This window comes from Equus przewalskii, chromosome 14 (genome assembly GCF_037783145.1).
Source record: "Equus przewalskii isolate Varuska chromosome 14, EquPr2, whole genome shotgun sequence".
Lineage (NCBI taxonomy): Eukaryota > Metazoa > Chordata > Mammalia > Perissodactyla > Equidae > Equus > Equus przewalskii.
The window spans coordinates 38,887,214-38,909,615 of NC_091844.1; the positions used below are offsets into that span (position 1 = coordinate 38,887,214).

At 38.4% G+C, this 22,402-nt stretch overlaps 1 protein-coding gene across 3 annotated transcripts in view; it reads right to left on the bottom strand.

Moving 5' to 3' along the window:
- Window positions 1-14,201, bottom strand: part of COMMD1 (copper metabolism domain containing 1) — a 226,624-nt gene extending 212,423 nt beyond the window's left edge. For all 3 annotated transcript variants that reach the window (XR_011526050.1, XM_070572596.1, XM_070572595.1), the window contains exon 1: window positions 13,990-14,201. Coding sequence is in view for 2 of the 3 variants with exons in the window: in XM_070572596.1 (XP_070428697.1) it covers window positions 13,990-14,166 (177 nt within the window). In the remaining variant the exon portion in view is untranslated. The remainder of the gene's footprint in view (window positions 1-13,989) is intronic.
- Between the last annotated feature and the right edge of the window lie 8,201 nt (window positions 14,202-22,402).

The window sequence follows — 22,402 nt, forward strand, 5'->3', positions numbered from 1 at the left end:
TTCAGGGCCAATCTTTAGAATGCTTCCTTTATTAACCCAGATTTCTCCAAAAAATAATCTGATGTCATTGATAAATGCCAAAAATCACTACATTTTCTAATGACATAACATAAAACGTTATAAACCAAGACTTGGTCATTTTCTGTATTAAAAGAGCTATAAACCTAATTATCTTCTACATTTCTTCTTGTGCAGTCAGTTATTACAGTAAAACATAATACATCACAAAACACATCACAAGAAAAAAACTAAAGTTAAATAAGGGTTCAAAAAACCTAATTTTCCAATTCCCACCTATGTAATTAAGAAAACATAGTGAATTACTAAAAGAAATAAAGGAAGCAGTAGAACTGCCAATTTTGGACTGCTTCCTAGAGACCAAGATTTAAAAAAAAATTCATGGAAAACAGATAGGGAAGGAAAGGTAAAGCAAACTAATCAATCACCCCTCCTTCTCCAAAATAATGCTGGCTTTGTCTAATTCTCAGAAAACAATGACCAACAGGGCATATTTACATAACACTTCAAAACTTCTGTAAATGAATAAACTCAAGAATTTAACACATTTTAAGTGATTATAAATGTTTACCTTATAGTATCATATTTGAAGACAGAAAATATATTTTTGAGTAAACTCAGAATTTTCTCTAGTAAAAACCTTTTAGGCTTAGGATTCCCTCTGTACTCACTGGAAAATCAAACAGTGATTGGGATCTGTTGTTAAGTGGCTATGTATGCCACAAGGAGAAGACCTACCATTCAAGATGCTTCCAAATTACAATCTTTAGAAGCAGAAGCTCACTGTTACTAACCGGTTTTCATTCTCACAAGTTACTTTTACCCAGTAACTTACTCATCATCTATGTTTGAGGTAGGACTCCTGTCTCTGTCAGCAAGGGAAAAAAAAATCCATTATAAAGCATAATGAGTGTTTCCTCCTATTAAACACTCCAAGCAACACATTAGTCTTTAACTTCATGGAGAAAAAATTTAGCCTTTTCTAAAAGAACATTTTGTGGCCAGCGCAAAGATGTAAGCATGAGAAAGTCTCCAGAAGCAATTACAAAGCAAAAAAAAACACATGTTCTTCCCTTCCTAAGAAGTGCTATTGACACACCACAAAGGCTTCTCTTGGGAAAGAGCACAAGACTAGTGTAGTTTTCAAATCAAGGGTGTAAATTAACATTTATATTTAAAAAATAATACTGTTCAAGAAACAGAATTGCTTAGAGGTCATCTCTTATTATAACCAGGGCCCTACTACCAGCTGAAGTTCAGAGGTCTGCAATAGGAAAGGAAGACCTGATCCTGTGGAAATTTAGATGACAATAATAAGGAAAATAAGAATGAGAGAAAAAACAAAGAAGAATACTGTAATAGCTGTACTAGTTAACAAGACCATTAAAGAACTACTGGACAGGCTGTAAAATGTATGACATGCGATAAGTAGAGAGAAAAACTTGAGGGGAAGATTTTTTTCAGATTTTTTCAAATTTACCAACTTAATTATTCGCAGCTTCAAAGCTGAACATATCTCAGTTACAAAGGAGTTCAAAAGAAATACAACTCAGGGCATGAGTTCCCACCTCCAATCTATTTGTAAGGACAAGACAGAGCCCAATGAAACTATATAAAAACTTGTAAAATCAATCTGTTATGAGCAGATCAAAAATGGTTCTCATACAACCTTATTATAATATTATTTAGCCCTAAAAAGGAAGGAAAATTTGTAATATGCAACAACATGGATGGATGAACCTTGAGGACATTATGCTAAGTGAAACAAGCCAGTCACAGAAAGACAAATACTGTATGATTCCACTTACTTGAGGCATCTAAAATAGTCAAATTCATAGAATCAAAGAGTGGAATGGTGGTGTCATGAGCTGGAGGGAAGGGGACATGGGGAGTTAGAAATGACTGGGCGTAAATTTTCAATTAAGCAAGATGAATAAGCTCTAAGAGATCTGCTGTACCAACATCATTACACCTACAGTCAGCAATACTGTATCGTATACTTAAAAATTTATTTTCTCACCATAATAAAATAAAATTATAATAAATAAAAATGATTCTCTACTCAATGAGAGATATGAGAAAATAATGGCTACATTTTAATGACAAAAAGTAGTATCCTCTATTCATAATAAGGCAAAAATTGGAAACTTCTCAAATCCCCATCAGTAGTACAATGGATAAGCATATTGTGATATATTCAAACACTGCTCTACTCAGCAGGGGTTGGCAGATTTTTCCTGTAAAGGGCCAGACAGTAACTATTTTAGGCTTTGTCAGCCATTTACTCTCTGTGGCAACTACTTAGCTATACCCTTGTGAGCAAAAGCAACCATACGCTTTATTATGCACATTGAAATTTGAATTTCATGTAATCTTCATCAGTCACAAAAAATTCTTTTTTTTTGTTAACCATTTGAAAACGTAAAAACCATTCTTAGCTCACTGGCTATACAAAAACATGCAGGAGGCCAGATTTAGCCTGTGGGTCCTAGTTTGCTGACTCCTGCACTACAGCAGTAGGAATAAATGATCTACAACTATATGCAATAATGCTGAATCTCATAAACATAATGTTGAGTGAAAGAAGCTAGACAGGGGGGCTGGCCCCGTGGCCGAGTGGTTAAGTTCGCGCGCTCCGCTGCAGGCGGCCCAGTGTTTCGTCGGTTCGAATCCTGGGCGCGGACATGGCGCTGCTCGTCAGACCACGCCGAGGCAGCGTCCCACATGCCACAACTAGAGGAACCCACAACGAAGAATACACAACTATGTACCGGGGGGCTTTGGGGAGAAAAAGGAAAAAATAAAATCTGAAAAAAAAAAAAAAAAAAGAAGCTAGACAGGGCCAGCCCTGTGGCTGACTAGTTAAGGTTGCACACTCCGCTTCAGTGGCCCAGGGTTTCGCTGGTTCGGATCTGGGGCACAGACATGGCACCACTCGTCAGGCCATGCTGAGGTGGCATCCCACACGCCACAACTAGAAGGACCCACAGCTAAAAATACACAACTATGTACTGGGGAGCTTTGGGGAGAAAAATAAAATCTTTAAAAAAAAAAAAAAAGAAAGAAGCCAGACACAAAAAGAGCATGTACTCTAAGATTCCATTTATATAAAGTTCACGAACAGGCAAAACTAAATTATGGTATTAGAAGTTAGGAAAGTGGTTCCCTTGGGGGTGGCGGTCTAGAAAAGTAACATCTTCTCAAACAGTTGACTGCCAATCCTTCAGAGAAGTAGGAATGCATCTCATGAGTTATCATCTAAATTCTCAAAAATGTTCAATAAAATTAGCAAAATTTAGTTACACAAAAACTAGAGAACTATAGCAAAAGGAATCTGTTTAGAGAGCTTTACTTTTCCTGAAAATGGTATTTCTAAATTCAAAATATCAAACCAAATATTTAGACTTCTTTTTTGGTAAGAAATTCTTATTGTTGATAGTCAACTTTGTTTTCTGAACTAGAACATTCAAGAGAAAGAACATTTTAAACACTATGTTGTTTCCATCATATTTTATCAGTGTATTAGCAAGCCAATACTCTACTGCCACCTAAAGTAGAAAGACAGAATTACTGCTTATAGTTAAGATGATTAGACAGAAGACGAATGAATCCTGAAAGTATAGCAGAATAAGTCATATGTTTTCAGTCTCTTCTATTCATGTTTCCTAATTTAAACATTTTAAGACCAGATATTTTGCATCCGTAAGAAACTCAAGTTACGTTTTTTTACTACTTAATATGTGCTGTCTAAAATGTATAAAGGTGAAGTTTATTCTTAAATTGACTCAAGTATCAAAGAGATACTGCTTTACGCATTTTTCTTTATTTACAAAGAGAGGCCAATATTAGATTCCACATTACGTAATAAATCCAAAAACTCAATTGCAATGACAAGAAAGCTCAATATGAAAAAGCATTATGGGGGCCAGCCCATGGCCGAGTGGTTAAGTTCGAGCACTCTGCTTTGGCAGCCCGGGATTTCACTGGTTTGGATCCCGGGCACAGACATGGCACTGCTCATCAGGCCATGCTGAGGTGGCATCCCACATGTCACAACTAGAAGCACCTACAACTAAATTATACAACTACTTACTGGGGGGATTTGGGGAGAAAAAGCAGAACAAAAAAAAAAAGAAGATTGGCAACAGTTGTTAGCTCAGGTACCAATCTTTAAAAAAAAAAGATAAAAATGAAAAAAAATTTCTAGAAAAAATATAGGCAGTACACTCTTTGACATCAGTATCAAAAGGATCTTTTTGGACACCATGTCTTCTTAGACAGGGGAAACAAAAGAAAGAATAAACAAAGGGGACTTCATCAGACTAAAGAACTTCTTCAAGGCAAGGGAAAACAGGATTGAAACAAAAAAAACAACCCACCAATTGGGGGAAAATATTTGCAAATCATACATCTGACAAAGGGTTAATCTCCATACTATATAAAGAACTCACACAACTCAACAACAAAAAATCAAACAACCCAATCAAAAAATGGGCAGGGGACACGAACAGCCATTTCTCCAAAGAAGATATATGGATGGCTGATAGGCACATGAAAAGATGCTCATCATCACTGATCATCAGGGAAATGCAAATCAAAACTACACTAAGATATCACCTTACACCCGTTAGAATGACAAAAATGACCAAAACAAAAAGTAACAGACGTTGGAGAAGTTGTAGAGAAAAAGAACCCTCATACACTGCTGGTGAGAATGCAAACTGGTGCAGCCACTATGGAAAACAGTATGGAGATTTCTCAAAAAATTAAAAATAGAAATACCATATGACCCAGCCATCCCACTACTGGGTATCTATCCAAAGAACTTGAAATCACCAATTCCAAAAGTCCCATGCACCCCTATGTTCATTGCAGCATTATTTACAATAGCCAAGACATAGAAGCAACCTAAGTGCCCATCAATGGATGATTGGATAAAGAAGATATGGTGTGTTCTATGGACAGCTAATGTTCGACAAAGGAGCGGAGGGCCTACATTGGAGAAAAGAAAGTCTCTTCAACAAACGGTGCTGGGAAAACTGGACAGCCACATGCAAAAGATTGAAAATTGACCAGTCTTTTTCACCACACACCAAAATAAACTCAAAATGGATCAAAGACCTAAAGATTAGGCCTGAAACAATAAGTCTTCTAGAAGAAAATATAGGCAGTACACTCTTTGACATCAGTTTCAAAAGAATCTTTTCGGACACTATAACTCCTCAGTTGAGGGAAACAATAGAAAAAATAAACAAATGGGATTTCATCAGACTAAAGAGCTTCTTCAAGGAAAGGGAAAACAGGATTGAAGCAAAAAAACAGCCCACTAATTGGGAAAAAATATTTACAAGCCACTTATCCGACAAAGGGTTAATCTCCATAATATACAAAGAACTCACACAGCTTAACAACAAAAAAACAAACCGATCAAAAAATGGGCAGAGGACATGAACAGACATTTCTCCAAAGAAGACATAAGTATGGCTAATAGACACATGAAAAGATGTTCATCATCACTAATCATCAGGGAAATGCAAATCAAAACTACACTAAGATATCACCTTACACCTGTTAGATTGGCAAAAACATCCAAAACCAAGAGCGACAAATGTTGGAGAGGTTGTGGAGAAAAAGGAACCCTCATACACTGTTGGTGGGAATGCAAACTAGTGCAGCCACTATGGAAAACAGTATGGAGATTTCTCAAAAAGTTAAAAATAGAAATAGCTTATGACCCAGCCATCCCACTACTGGGTATCTATCCTAAGAACCTGAAATCAGCAATCCCAAGAGTCCTTTGCACTCCTATGTTCATCGCAGCATTATTTACAATAGCCAAGACGTGGAACCAACCTAAATGCCCAGAAACTGATGATTGGATAAAGAAGATATGGTATATATACACAATGGAATACTACTCAGCCATAAAAAAGGACAAAATTGGTCCATTCACAGCAACATGGATGGACCTTGAGGGTATTATGTTAAGCGAAATAAGGCAGACAGAGAAAGCCGAACTCTATATGACTCCACTCATAGGTGGAAGATAACATATAGACAAGGAGAACTGATCGGTGGTTACCAGGGAAAAGGGGGGGTGGGGGGAGGGCACAAAGGGGGAAGCGGTGTACCCACAACAAGACTAACAATAATGTACAACTGAAATCTCACAAGGTATAATCTATCATAATCTTAATAAAAAAAAAGAAGATATGGTGTGTGTGTGTGTGTGTATACACACACACACACACACACACACACACACACACACAATGGAATACTACTCAGCCATAAAAAAGGATAAAATCGTCCCATTAACAACAACAAGGATGGACCTTGAGGGTATTATGTTAAGTGAAATAAGCCAGATAGAGAAAGACAATCTCTGTATGACTCTACTCATATGTGGAAGTTAAACACGTAGACAAAGAGAACAGATTAGTGGTTACCAGAGGAAAGCAGGGTTGGGAGGTGGGCACAAAGGGTGAAGTAGTGTACCTACAACATGACTGATAAACAATAATGTACAACTGAAATTTCACAGGGTTGTAAACTATCATAATCTCAATAAAAAGTAAAAAAAAAAAATTTTAATTAAAAAAGTAAAAAGCATCATGGCTTTTTCACAAGAATGAGGTACGGGGTACATTCCACAAGATAAATACCAAAAGAGAAGCTGATAATACCATTCTTGGAGAATACCAATCTTTGAAAATAAAAAAAATCCCTAATGGACAGTCAACTCTGAATCATTTTGTAAACTTGATACCAAACGTACTTTTAAGCCTCTGCTTTTTCTGTAAACTTTCCACAAAATTTTCCAGGTTATTTAGAAACTAGGATCAAATTGTGCTTTTAAAATAATATATACCAATAAGAAATATATATACAAACACACCACAACATGCAGAACATTAAACTATTGTAATATTAAAAAGGTTAAGTGGGGTATCCCTCTGCAGGAATTTAACCTCTTCTATTTACATCATATCCAAAAACATCTTAGCAATACAATGTTCATACAAATGTACTAAATTCCTAATACTGAAGAACAGCATAAAAAACCAGAGTCAAGATGGACAAATTTTTTCAAAGCCAAATGCAGAAAATTATGTATTGTATGCTCCCCCTTGTGTTTCAAAAAAGAGAGGAAAGACTGTTGCTGATGGGGTTCAGGTCACGCTACCCCAAAATACGGCACCTTGGCATATTGAATATTTTAAGCTGAAGGAGTTTGACAAAAGACAGAGCAGGAAGGTCATTCTGCTTCCCGACCCTTTTCCCCCGACCCTTTTCCCCTGAAACTTAACACCCTCATGTAAGAGGTGCTCTCCCTATACCCAGAGGAAAGGAGCATCCTCATCTCCAAAGACAAAGGAATGCCAAGAGGAACTTTACAAATAGACCTTGTTAAATTTCCCCCAGTTTACTACAATTATCTCATATTCCTCAAATTATTATATTCCTCTCTTGATCAAACGGCATAAAATACTCAAATTGTTTCTTTGGGTCTTCCTCATGCAGGTGCCTGTGTCATGTAAAACTTACATTAAATAAATTTGCATGCTTTTCTCCTGTTAATCTGTCTTGGTCAGTTTAATTTTCAGACCTGGCCAGGGACTCTAAAAAGATCAAGTAAAAACCTTTTCCTCCCCTACACTGGCTAAACATAGTATATTGTCCATGTCAAAAGAAAACTCTTGGAAATTAAAACCAGGATCAAGTGAAAAATTCAACTAAAAGGCTAGAAGATAAATTTGAGGAAACTTATCAAAAAGTAGAAGAAAAAACAAACAAATGAAAAACAGACAAAAGAAGAGAAAATTTGAGAATTCAGTCTAGAAGGTTTAACATTTGAAAAATAGAGCACTAGAAAGAGAACAGAAAAAAAAACAGTTAAGAAAATAATCAAGTAGTAATACAACTTTTCCCAGAACTAAGTCATGAATCTCCAAATTGAAAGGGCCCACAGTGGCCCAAATAATGAAGTGAAAGGAAACCACACATCAATGACATTCAAGGAAATAAAGGATAAAGAGAAAATCCTAAAAGTTTCCAGAGAGAAAAAAAAAGACAGGTCACATTCAATGAAACAATGCCTTCAAAATTGTGATTCAATTATTTCACAACCTAGAAACACCTCCTCAGCCAAACTAGCAATTCAGTGTGAGACTAGAATAAAGACATTTTCGAGACTTAGAAAGAAAAAAATTACCTGTCATATATCCTTTCTTAAAATGCTACTTGAGGGGCCGGCCTGGTGGCACAGCAGTTAAGTGCGCACGTTTCGCTTCCCAGCAGCTCGGGGTTCGCTGGTTCGGATCCCAGGTGCGGACATGGCACGACTTGGCAAAAGTCATGCTGTGGTAGGTGTCCCAGGTATAAAATAGAGGAAGATGGGCATGGATATTAGCTCAGGGCCAGCCTTCCTCAGCAAAAAGAGGAAGATTGGCAGTAGTTAGTTCAGGGCTAATCTTTCTTAAAAAAAAAATAAAGCTACTTGACAACATGCTTCAGGATATGAAAACGGGCACAGTAAGTAAGCTGAGTCCCAGTCAGAAGATGGAGCTACTACAGTGCACATCTTGGCCTGTTCAGGTGATTTGGGGCTGCGGGGCTGGGGGGGCAAGATTGGCCCTGAGCTAACATCCATTGCCAATCTTCCTCTTTTTGCTTGAGAAAGATTGTTGCTGAGCTAAAGTCTGTGCCAGCCTTCCTCTATTTTATATGTGGGATGCCCCCACAGCATGGCTTGATGAGCAGTGTGTAGGTCCAGGCCCGGGATCTGAACCTGTGAACCTCAGGCTGCTGAAGCAGAGCACACGCAACTTAACCACTACACCACCAGCTGGCCCCTGTCCAGGTGATGTTTTGACAGCCAATCTAGTCCCAAAGATCAAGTCAAGAAACTTAAAATGAGGTGCCAGAGCAGCCAAATCCTCATCCAAGAAATTATCATGACTTTAGTCAGCTATATCCATGAGAAACCTCTACCTTGGGACCTTGAGTAGACAACTAAGGGAAGTCAGTCCTGTGCTATTTCTATCTTTTTCTTTTAATCCACTATATCTAATAAGTAGGCCCCTTCCCCTCCTCTTCTCTTTTTTTCTTCATGATGTAGACTGGGCTAGGCACTACTCTAAACTGCCTATAACTTACTTAACTTGGCACAGAGCACTCTATGGCTGCCTTTTCAAAATACCTGTAACCATTGGTTTAATGTCTATATTCTCAAGGGGAGGCACCATACCTGGGATGTATATTGCTGTATCCCATGCACAGTGCATGGCATATAATTAAGATGTTTAATAAATACTTGTGGGGGGCATAAACACACAAAAATATTAATACTGGCTATGTAGGCAGGTGGTATTACATGCATTTTTACATGTCTCAAATTTCTATACTTTAATGAAGTTAAATAATGTTTATAACAAAAATTAATGAGAAAGCACACAGGTAGCTGAATGTTTGCAAAACAAAAAAAATTAAATTAAATCCAGTATCCTTCATATAACATACCCCAATTACAAGATACACAAAAACTGTATTACCACAGGTCTTTCCTTTCCAGTCAATCTAATTCTCAAACAAATTACAAATTTTCATGGCTTCAAGAAGAAAGACAGAACAAGGTGTTTAAAATACAAATATTTCTTATAGTCTCTCACTACTATAAATCTCCATATTATGTTACTGATATTATTTTCTTATATAAATTTAAACCAGTTGTCACATGGTTTTCACTTGATTCGCAAGCCCACATTAAATTTGAAATTATACTATATAAACATATAAATTTTATACCCTCTGAATATGAAAAAAAATCCAAATTCAAATTCTATGTCTTACTAAGAACACACAATTAATACTACAGAAACATTAAAGCTCATTTTTTATTTACCACAGATCTCATGAGCCTAAAGGACATGTTGGTGAAATTCCTCAAGAGGATACAAAAGCAAATAATTCCTATTTCCACCTTTTAGAATTTTATCAGTAACAAACTTCAAAACATTAATTTATATATTACATTGTTTCCAAACATTAAACATTAGGAGTTTAAGAACAGATGTTTGAGATAGGGGTCAGCAACTGTCTGTAAAGGTTCAGATAGTAAATATTTTAGGCTTTGAAGGCCACAAGATCTCTGTCACAACCACTCAACTCTGTTTTTACAGTGGTGAAAGCTGCTAAAGACAAGACATTGTGGGGGACTGGAATTTGCCACGCCAAGATACCTCTCTTCGGCATAAGGATTATTTTGGGCTGGTTACTTTTGAAAACTGCAGACATGAGAGAAACTCTGAGAAGTAGAAGTTACCCTTTGTAAAGAGACATTTACATTTGTAAAGGAAATCTCCATCTGTAAAGGTGTCTCCCTCTCTGTACCAAGAAGAAGGGGGGATGACCTTATCTCTAGAAACTCTCAGCAATGCAGAAGGCCAGGACTTAAATCTGCATAATAACCTTACTCTTGTTTACTGTGCTTTTCTGGTAATCTCCCATAACTGACTCTCCCCACCCCCAACATCCTCCTTTGTCTTTAGCTGAGGGTGGTATTTAAGGTGAGAGCTTCTGCCTGTTTTAGCTAGTTGCTCAGCTTTCCTGAGCCTCTCCCATGTATACATGTTATAAACCTTCGCTTAATTTTCTCCTGTTATTCTGTCTCATATGAATTTAACTAGTTGTCCAGCCAGAAGGACCCAGAGCGGGTAGAGGAAACGTCTTCCTCCCCTACAACATAAATGAAAGAGCACACAGTGATGTTCCAATAAAACTTTATTTCTAAAAATGGGCAGCAGGCCAGATTCGTCCCATGGGCCATAGTTTGCCTACCTCTGATTTAGAGTATTACACCTTCGAGCTCTCCCCATATAGAAGGAGTGTAGGTTTTCTCTCTATGCTTACCTTTTTAATGGCAATCTCCATATTTAAGTACTATCCATTCATTCACTTATTGTACGAATTTTTACTTTAAGTGCCTACCACATACCTGAAATAATATTAGGTGTTAGGGAGAAAGAAGTAAAAAAAATAATAAAGTCCCGCCTTCTTTTTATTTATTTATTTTTCACTTTTCCTTTTTTCTCCCCAAAGCCCCCCAGTACATAGTTATGTATTTTCAGTTGTGGGTCCTTCCAGTTGTGGCTTGTGGGACACCGCCTCAGCATGGCTTGATGAGTGGTGCCATGTCCGCGCCCAGGATCTGAAGTGGCGAAACCCTGGGCCACCGAAGCAGAGTGCAAGAACTTAACCACTTGGCCATGGGGCAGGCCCCTAAACAGAAATTTTTAATGAAAATTCTATTGAGTCTTCTCAAATCTAAAATTCTAATGATTATATGAGATATGTAGAGTAGTCAAAATTGTAAGACAGAAAGTAGAATGATGGTTGCCAGGGCCTTGGTGAGACGCCACAGAAACAAGAGGAGTTTTTGTTTAATGGGTATAGAGTTTCAGTTTTACAAGATGAAATGTGTCATAGATACAGATGGTTGTGATAAAGGCATAACATTATGAATATATTTAATACCAATGAACTGTACACTTTGGTTAAGATGACAAATTTTATGTTCTGTGTATTTTACCACAATAAAAAAAATTGAAGAAAAAAAAGTATACCCTGTTAAAGAGCAAGAATAAAGGTTAGTAGGAATAAAGGAATAAAAGGTTGTTTCATTTTTTCTTGCCTCCACCATCAATACTCCATATTGGGTGCTGCTGAGCAAGGGTCAAATTGGACTATTCACCATTTCCTGAACCTGCTCTGCATTTTCCTGCCCCACCCCTGCTATTCTGTTAACCCAGAATGCCCTATGTAACTGCCCCTCATTTCAGTCTAAAATATTCTACATTTTCTTCAAGAGCAATGAAAACGGCATCTCCAAGAAACCTGCCAGAAAGGACTAGTACCTCTTCTGTCCACAGTAGCTTACTCAGACCTCTATTTCCAAATACTATAGCGTCCTTGCATCATGCTTATTTGTGTATGTTCTCTTTTATAGCAGATGGACATTCTATCTCTGCTCAAAGCCTTTTTGTTTAAGAGCATGTTTGCTTTTTATGTTTTTATAAGAATTAGCAAGACGTTTACCCCTCTCAGTGTCGCTCGTAAGGTAAACGAAGGTTGAACTACATGTCATCTTGGGCCCATAGGGTCAGGTGTAAGTCAAACAACCAAATGCTTTCGCCTTTGGTACCTCAGACCGATCAGCTGTGCAGAGGTTGTGCAACCAGGCACAGGCAAATCTTCTGTTCTACTCTCAACACCAGCTCTTCAACCCAGAACTACTCAGAAAACTAAAATATCCCATCCTCAGGCAGAAGACTGAAAGCAGTGAAAGAAATACCCAAATATTATTAAGCAATGTATTTAAAATAAAATAAGGGAGAGAGCTTCCAGACAACCTCTACTCTAAGTATCTTGCAATTTTTATCTCATAACAAAACAAATGAATCAAAATACAGTCCACCCAGAGAGAAGTAGCCCCCAATGTCTGGAGATACTGAGACACTGCCTATCCACATGCTGTTCTTACCTTTTGGCCTGTAGTCCCTTATCCTCATCCCCTGTGGGCCTAGCAAACACTTCAGAAACCCAGGCAAGACGTCAATTTCTCTAGGAAACTTTTTCTGATCACTGAAGAGCAAGATTTGACAGAAATAGAAGGCATTACACCAGTGATTTATGATACCAGCTAAAATTACTCAGAATGTCTAGGATCACATCTGAGACACTACCCCTTACATTTCCTTCTATGAGACAATCCACTTATTTTCTGTAAAATAATTGCTTTGTGGGGTTTTTTGTTTTCTGGATTCAAATCCTACAAGCAAAAGCGGTTTTTAAAAAAGAAGCGGAACTGCCTTTTTAAAGCATAAGCAGTTTTGAAACAAACAGCAAGTGAAAAAAGATAGCAAGTGAAATTTCAACAGACTTTCATCAAAGTGTGATTTTAGGCTAACTGCTTAGACTCCCTCAGCCTGTTTCCTAATCTTTAAAATGGGTGGCCACCATATAAGGTTTTTGCAAGAAACAAATTAAATAAAATGTAAAACGTCTAATACAGTTCCTAACACACAGGCCCACAAAAATAATTATTTTTACAGTCTATTGCTACACTTTGGCACTAGATTCATTTCTATAAGTAGCTCTTAGTCTAAACTAGTGTTGTTCAGTAAGGTAGCCATTAGTCACCATGTGACTACTGAGCACCTGAAGTGGGGCTGGTCCAACTAATATGTGCGTTAAGTTTAAAATACACACCAGATTTCATAGTCTTAGTAAAAAAAATAATAGAAAACATCTTAGTAATATTTTCTATATTGATTACACGTGAAGAGAGAATACTTTGGATATACTGGGTTAAATAAAACATTAAAATTACTTTCACTTTTTTTTTCACTTTTTTAATGTGGCTACTAGAAAATTTAAGATTATATGTTTGGTTCTCACGCATTTCTACTGGACTGGGTGATCTACACTTTAACTTCAAGCCGGTAAATATGCTCTTAACCATACAGTGCACTGCTTGACAGGGGTTCACACCGGCTAATCCAACCCTTACCCCAGCATACACTTGCTCGCTTTAACACTCCCCACTTCCACGACCCGGGAAAGCTGATTTAATCGCTCCTAATTTTAAAAAGTATGGAGCGCACAGATCCGCCGAGGCAACTCCAAACTGTTATCTATACAACAACAGAGAAGCAGCATCTTGAGAAAAAGCCCAAACTCCTCCCCCGTGGGTGTCGGTCAACACAACTGAAGGGAGCTTGAGCAGACGGGTCACCCTCACAGTGAGAAGAGGCAGCAGAGCGAGTGCCCCAGATCTGAAGGAGCGTAATGTGGAGCTCACGGAGTAGAGGTCTGAGGCCTTTCTGGGGGAAAGCCTTTCTGGGGGACAAGCGTGAGGGCGGCGGGGAAGGGACTAGGCTCCGTGCCAGAGGCTGCAGGGAAGAGTGGTACCTTAAGAATCCCCCTCATCTTCGCTTGAAAGGGGCGGAACTCTTCAATTGGCACGTCCGGATAGAGCTGGCTCCGCAGCAGCTCCTCCGTGATGCCCGGGTGCCCGTAGAAAGCGTCTTGGGCCAGGCCGCTCAGCAACCCGCTCAAGGGCTTGCAGCTCTCAAGCTCGCCCGCCATGCTTAGCGGAGGCCCCGCCCCCCTACAGCTGAGCGGCCTCGCCACGGCGGCCGAGATGGGCCGCAACAGCCCGGGCAAAGGCTCGTAAAGAACGTGAAGGCGGAGCTCCACCAGGGGTTGGTGTTGGCAGCTCCCAGCTTCGCTCTGCAAGACCTATGCCCTTAGGTTGCCACTCCAGAACTTGGGGAGCTGCCACCCCAAGTTCCAGAAGGTTCACTTTGTTTCCGCTGATATCCTTCATCACCCCAGGGCCTACTCAAAGGAAAGATCACCTGGTGTAGATCACTTGAGATGGGGTAGCATCCTATATCGGTGGCAGTTTAATTTTTGGATGGCTGTATCTCATTCCAGGCCTTGCCAATCCATTGACTGAATAGAATCCATCACTCAGATATAATCTCTGCCTAATAAGGATTACCTGTCCTAACCTTTTGTCCAAGGAAATTTAACCATACCCTGATAACATAATGTGTTTGCTTGAGTTAACAGCCTTTTTATATACTTGTGTCTTGTCTTTCCAGCTAGATCAGTGGCTCTGATCCAATGCTCCTTTCTGTAACAAATACTTTGTTAACACCTTCTTTACTATCCTGAAATGAAATGCATAGATAATATAACTTACTAGTCATATCATTTCCAAAAAATCAATATATCATCCACCCATAAAAAAAGAACGAGTTACTGATACATGCTACAAAATGGATGAATCTTAAAAACATGCTCAGTGAAAGAAAACAGACGCTAAAGGCTAGATATTGCATGATCTCATTTATATGAAATATCCAGAATAGGCAAATCCATAGAGACAGAAAGTAAGTTAATGGGTTGCCAAGGGCTAGAAGAAGGGGGAATGAGGAATGACTATTAATGAGCACCAAGTTTCTTTTGGGGGTGATGAAAATGTTCTAGAATTAGATAGTGGTTATGACTGCAAAACTTTGTGAATATACTAAAACCCACTGAATTGTACACTTTAAAAGATGAATTTCATAGCATGTGAATTATATCTCAATTTAAAAATCAATATAGCGGCCAGCCCCGTGGTGGAGTGGTTAAGTTCGTGCACTCCGCTTCAGCGGCCCAGAGTTTCACTGGTTTGGATCCTGGGCACAGACCTAGCACTGCTCATCAAGCCATGCTGAGGTGGTGTCCCACATAGCTCAACTAGAGGAACTTACGACTAGAATATAAAACTATGTACTGGGGAGCTTTGGGGAGAAGAAAAAAAAAAAGAGGAAGATTGGCAACAGATGTTAGCTCAGGGCCCAAAAAAAAAAAAATCAATGTAATGATCTAATTGTAATTTAGAATAAAAATAAAAGGAAAGTAATTTATATGTATTTCAATGTGTAAGTGTTTGGGCATAACTATACCAGATGATAGGAAATATATAAAGTAGCAAAATGCCTGCATCTTTATGTGGACCCACCAGTGACTTACAAATGCAAATTGATACAAGTGTGCTATATTGATGAGGAGAGTGAAAGCACCAGTGCAAGCACAGTTACTACTGATAATATGTGTTCTGAAATGTGAACAAAGGTTGGTAAAGCTCAGAACAAAAAACATTCTTCCCTCACTTTACTCAGTAATTGCAAACTGGGAATGTTCTGTTCATATTAAAGCCATACTAAAAACACATTGTGTTTATATGTAAAATGGAGTTAGATTTCAGGCTCAGACAATAACAAACAGATAAGTTTTTCACCTTCCTGAATGTCCCCTGCATGGCAAGACTTATATCCCTGGTGCCTGTCCAGCCTTGGCCATTCCTCCCCCTCCATTATTATCACAAATGAAATACTCCTTTCAAGGTAGTGCCACCCTGTTGAGAATGACTGATCTAGATTACTTTAATGTTTATCCATTGTTTGCCTAAAGTCAAGAGATATTCTTTATAATAGAAAAGAAATGGTGACATAGCGGTTAAGTTAGCACGCTCTGCTTTGGCGGCCCAGAGATCGCCAGTTCAGATCCCGGGTATGGACCTGACACCACTTGTCAAGCCGTGCTGTGGCAGGTGTCCCACTTATAAAGTAGAGGAAGATAGGCATGGATGTTAGCTCAGGGCCAGTCTTCCTCAGCAAAAAGAGGAGGATTGGCAGCAGATGTTAGCACAGGGCTAATCTTCCTAAAAATATATATATATTATATATATATTACTTATATAATATATATAATATATAATTATAAAATATATATACAATATATAAATATATAATATATAATTATATTATAAAAATAAAAATATATAATTTATAATATATTATATATACATAAAATAATATATTTTATGTATATATAATAATATATATATGGGGCTGGCCCCGTGCCCGAGTGGTTAAGTTTACGTGCTCAGCTTCGGAGGCCCAGGGTTTTGCTGGTTCAAATCCTGGGTGCGGACATGGCACTGCTCATCAGGCCACGCTGAGGCAGCATCCCACTTGCCACAACTAGAAGGATCTGCAACTAAAATTACACAACTATGTACCGGGGGCTTTGGGGAGAAAAAGGAAAAATAAAAAAAAAAAAGATATAAGATATTTCTTTCCGTAAAGGAATTAATTTTCTAAAAGGCAAATTCAGAATTGTTTTCATGGCTCTAATAAAAGCAAACCTAGAGATAAATTACACATTGTGTTAAGTATGCCTACAGGAGTTGGAGAGAATGGTCAACGCAGGGGCAAAAGTAATAAAACCATGGTGAGTGGAAAGAAAGCACTATTAAGCACGTCTTTCAAATTACTCACCAGAAAGGCTGTACCCACTTGTTTCCATGAAACCTTACTAACATTGACTGGTATTATTCTTTATAATCTTTGCCATCTGATACATGAGAAATATTCTATTATTTTAATTTGTATTTCTTAAATTTTGAGAGTGAATACTTTAAATTGTACTAGCACTAGTTAGATAATCTGCCTGATAGACCTCTGCCATCCCCTAAAGGAAAGTGACCTTACCATAACTACTCTGCTTTTTGTCTACTATAACTCCGTTGTTCCTGCTCTCTGCCGCCTATAAAAATCTTTCATCTTCTGTAGCTCCTCGGAGCTCCTTTCTATCTGCTGGATTAGATGCTGCCTGATTCATGAATCATTGAATAGAGCCAATAAGATCTTTAAAATCTACTCAGTTGAATTTTGTTTTTTAACCCAATGTCTGCCTGAGCCTCCAAGTTCTAAAACACCAAGGTGACAAATAAAAGAAAATCATCCTATGCCACCAGGGGCTGCTATTGCCAACGCAACTGTTGAAGGTTGGGAACAGCTGCATTTTTAGAATGCTTTTCAAACAAAAGGATCAAAGCACAAAGTTTTATTTGATTAAATCCCAAAACACAACCTGTTTCGCAGATAACAAACCTGGGCACAAAGAATTGCCTAACGCAAGGAAAAGACCCTGAAGTCTGGGCTCAAAGGAAGCTACAAGCACCTAACTAGCAGCCTTCCCGGTAAACAGGTTTCCTTTTCATTGTGGCCAAATAGGTTTCCATTCCAAGTTCCATTAAGCAACTGGTCTCTTCCTCTATTAAACTACTCTTTTTGTGGCTCACAGGCTGTTTGGTCCCAGGCCAGTAATATGTGTTTTTATAAGGTTTCCTATCTCTGAAAACGTTAAAGTAAAAAATGTGAACCAAAATAACGTGCAAACACAAGGGCCCCAAAGTTTTGCAATAAACTTTCCCTGCTCCCTGTCTCTACTCCACCTTTTCCAATTCTACTTTAACTACCATTCACTCACCACTCCACCACCACTCAACAGGTATTAGTTGAGAGCTTTGTGCCAGTCATTCAGCTAGGCTCCAGGAGGTACAGAAATGAGTAAGATAGGCTCTGCTCTAAAATCTTACAGAAAAATGGTATGATATGATATGTAGCAGAATTTGCCATCCCCAAATATGCCACTTTGGCATCAGGATTATTTTGAGCTGAAGGCAACCAAGAAGAAGCATGTACAAGAAGACCTCATGGCCCTTCTCCTATTTGCCTAAAAGCAGGACATAAATTTCAAAGGTGTCCATCCTCCCCTGCCTACCAGGAAGGACAAAAGTTAATCCCAGGAGACACCTTTAGACCTTTGGAGTTCTAAACTAGTGCTTTGAGTTACTCATTTTTCCCTGGGTATCTCACATGTATACATGAGGTATACGTGTTAATAGACCTCTGTTCATTTTTTTCATTAATCTGTCTTTTGTCGTAAGGGTCCCAGCCAAGAATTCAGAAGGGTAGAAGGAAAACTATTTTTTCCTCCTCTACATAAACTAATGATAAAAACACAATAAACTCAGGGTTTTTACTACTAAGTACCTAGAAGTAGCTATCAGATTTGGTGATGAAAGAAAAGATTGATTAACTCAGTTCGAATAAGTCAAGGAGAAGCTTAATGGTGAATAGCCAGACATGTTGCAGGTGACATGGCATGTCCCTATATATGGAGGCATGAAACAGAGTGGTGTGTTGAGGTATGCTACGAACCCCATAGTGTAATGATGGGCTTCAGGACATACTACCCCAAATATGGCACCTTGACGTATTGAATATTTGAAGGAACATAGAAACAGAATTTGAAAAACAACAGGTGCAGGAAGGACTCTGACTCCTACTTCTCCCCGAAGCAGGTCCCAAGATCCTCATGTGAGAGGTGTCCTCCCTATGGGCAGAGCATTCTTATCTTCAAAGACAGAGGGACACCAAGAGGAATCTGAACCAACAGACCTTGCTAAGCTTTCCCAGTTTACTACCCATAGCTCATATCCTTTTGTCCTATCACCTTTTCCCACAGCTTTCTACTCTTCATCAAATCTAGCACAAAAATGCTCAGATTTAACCATTTCTTCAGGTCTTCGTTTCCTTATCAAGGTTCTCATGTCACATAAAACTTACATTTAAATAAATGTGTATGTTTTTCTCTGGTTAAGTTTTTTTTGTTACAGAGTCCCAGCCAAGAATCTAGAAGGGTAGAAAGAAAAAGATATTTTTCCTCCCCTACAGCAGCAAGAGTGAAACCAGGAGCCTAGGGTAATAAACCTGAAAAGACAGACAGGGCCTGGATCATAGACATGGAGAGTTTACATGTAATGCCAATTTTTATAATTGGTCATTGAGGAGTCACTGAAAGGTTTTAAGCAGAGGAGTAATAAGATCAGATTTGAGTTTTTAAAAGATTCCTCTGTGGTAGCAGTGTGGGGTATGGGAGGAAGACTATTCCTCTACCCTCTAGGTTCTTCTGGCTGGTCTAAGAATTAAATTGACATGAGACAGAATAACAGGAGGAAAATCAAGCAAATTTAATAACATACATATATGGGAGAAACCCCGGAAAACGGGGGGGGGGGGGGGCTGGGGGGGGCGGTAGTGATTTGGGACTTTAAAGGGGAGGAAGGCAATTCACATGCAGATGGAAAAGCAAATGTTTGCTAAACAACTCTTGACCATGCCTTGCAAAGACAATGAGAGATGGACAGGGCTTTGATTACATGGGCCTTGCTGGGTTCCACCCTGTCTACCACACCTCGTGTATCTTATACTATAGTTATCTTATGGTATTAGCTCCTTCCTAGAACAGGCCTTCTATCTGAAACTCTTTTAGGCAGTTAGGGGGAAAGTCAAAGTTTCTCTCTGAGTCTTTTGTTTTTAAAAATAATCAAGCCAAAGAGACACACTTTGGGGAAGCCAATTCTGATCCCCCACAGTGGCAAATGAACTGGAGAAGCAGGGGAGGCCAAAAGCTACAGTAATCAAATAGATGCTGATGGAAGTCTGATCTAAGGCAGTTGCACATAGGATGGAGAATGTGAGATGGACTCTTGACATAAAGGAGGTAGAATTAGCAGGTTTGGGATGAGGGAGTAGAGGGAAGAGTGAAAAGAATGATTCCTAGGTTTCTGGTTTAGGTGACTGAGTAGATGATGGTTCAGAGCACACAGGAGCTCAGTTTATTTGTGGGCTACCTCTCCACATAGCTTGTGTGTTCTTTTATCCTTCAATGAACTGTGCTAATCAAAATAGCTATCACGGCGAGCATTTGGAATGAAATTGTAACAGAACAAAACTCTCATTCTGCATTTTAAAATATTTTAATTCAAATTCAGACTCAAAGATTTAGAAAATGGGATTGACTTTGGAAACGCTGAAAATATTTGGAGAAACCTAGTCTTAACTTTTGAGTGTCCGAGCTTTTTTGTGTGTGTGTGAAGAAGATTGGCCTGAACTAATATCAGTGTCACTTTTCCTCTATTTTCTATGTGGGATGCTGCCACAGCATGGCTTGATGAGTGGTGCGTAGGTCTGCACCTGGGATCTGAACCCGTGAGTCCTGGGCCGCCAAAACAGAGTGCGCAAATTTAACCACTATGCCACCAGGCCTGCCCTCTTCTTTTTTTTTGGCTAAGGAATATAAGCCCTGAGCTAATATCTGCTGCCGATCCTCCTCCTTTTTTGCTTGAGGAAGACCAGCCCTAAGATAACATCTGTGCCAATCTTCCTCTATTTTTGTTTTTATATGTGGGTTGCTGCCACAGCATGGCTGAGGAGTGGTCTAGGTCCACGCCTGGGATCTGAACTCACAAACCTGGACCACCAAAAAAGAGTGCACCAAACTTAACCACTACACCATGGGGCCAGTCCCCCAAGCATCTTTAAAAAAAACTTTTTCTTATGGAAAATTTCAAGAACATACAAAGTAAAAACAATAGTATAACCAGCTCCTGTGTCCCCATCACCAACTTCAACAAATACCAAGACATTGCCTATCTTGTTCCATCTCTACTCTCATCCACTTCTCCCTTTTCTCTCGTTTTGAAAAATTCCAGATATCTTAAGTTTATCTGTAAATATTTCAGTATGATTCTCTAAAAGATAGGCTCTTAAAAAAATAATACATTATTCCACATAAAAATATAAGACTTTCTTAATAATCAATTATTAAATATCAATCAGTATTCAAATTTGCAATTGTCTCACAAACCTATTTCATTTTTTCAACTGTCTCAATATTTAAGTAGTTGATTAATCAGACAAATACAATTAATGTCTAAGTCTTTTTTAACCTATAGGTTCTGCTTCCATCTTCATTGTTTTTTGTTTTTATTTTCTTGCAATTTACTTGTAGGTCATTTGTCCTAAAGAGTTTTCCATGGTTTAGATTCTATTGATTGTATCCTCATGATATCATTTTTTAAAAATATATTCTTCTACCCTTGTATGTCGAGTGAATCTGTAAAATAGGAGCTAGATCTGGGAACTTGATTAGATTTAAGTTCAATTTGTTTCATCTTCCATTAGGAAGTATCTAATGTCTGCTTGCCTCTCTTCTCATGTTATGCCCCACCACATCCTAGACCTCCAAAACAGCAATCACTTATTTTACCCCCAAATTTGCTTTTTTTTGAGGAAGACTTGCCCTGAGCTATCATCTGTTGCCAATCCTCCTTTTTTTTGCTTGAGGAAGATTAGCCCTGAGCTAACGTGTGCCAAGCTTCCTCCTAAATTTGCAATTTTTATAGCTCCTGATAATACTACAATAATTATATGTTAGTTAGTTCCTCTTTTTAGATAGAAAATCTAGTTGTTTACTTACAATAGATCACGAAACTTCCAAGTTAGTCAGCACCTCCTTTGGTTTTTTCCTTCTCCCATTTTCAGACACAGATCTTTTAACTGGGAGGGTTACAAAGTGCTAAAGATGTAAACTAGAAACCTTTCAGGGAAAATTAGGGAAATCAAAATATATTTAAGGAAACAAGACTTGGCTTCACGTTAATATTGCAACCTAAACTTAAAAAATGAATGATGCAAATAATATGAATTAGGAAAACAGGGCTTAATGATGGTCTCAATAACATAAACTAATGCAGAAGATAAGAAACATAGATAATACATAACAATAAAAAATAGTCTTTGAAGTGGAGTGGAAACCTGAGAGAAGACAGACACATTCCTGCCTCCTTTTCTAATCCAAACCCATTGCCTGGCTCAGGCCTATTACTGGGGGCTCAGCATGTGGCTGAGTATCCATCCTAGAGAGGAGAACCCTCACTTGGATGGTTGGTCAAGTATTACCGTTTTATAAAACCTATTTTACAAATCATTAAAGAAATTCTATAAGGCTATTGTTATTGCCGTTTCCATATATGCCATAAGTCTGCTCGGATCTGATAGGATTTTTTTTCAATATTTCTATCCTTCACTAGCAAGAGTGCTTTGTGTATATAAAGTACCCTACAAAAGTTTGT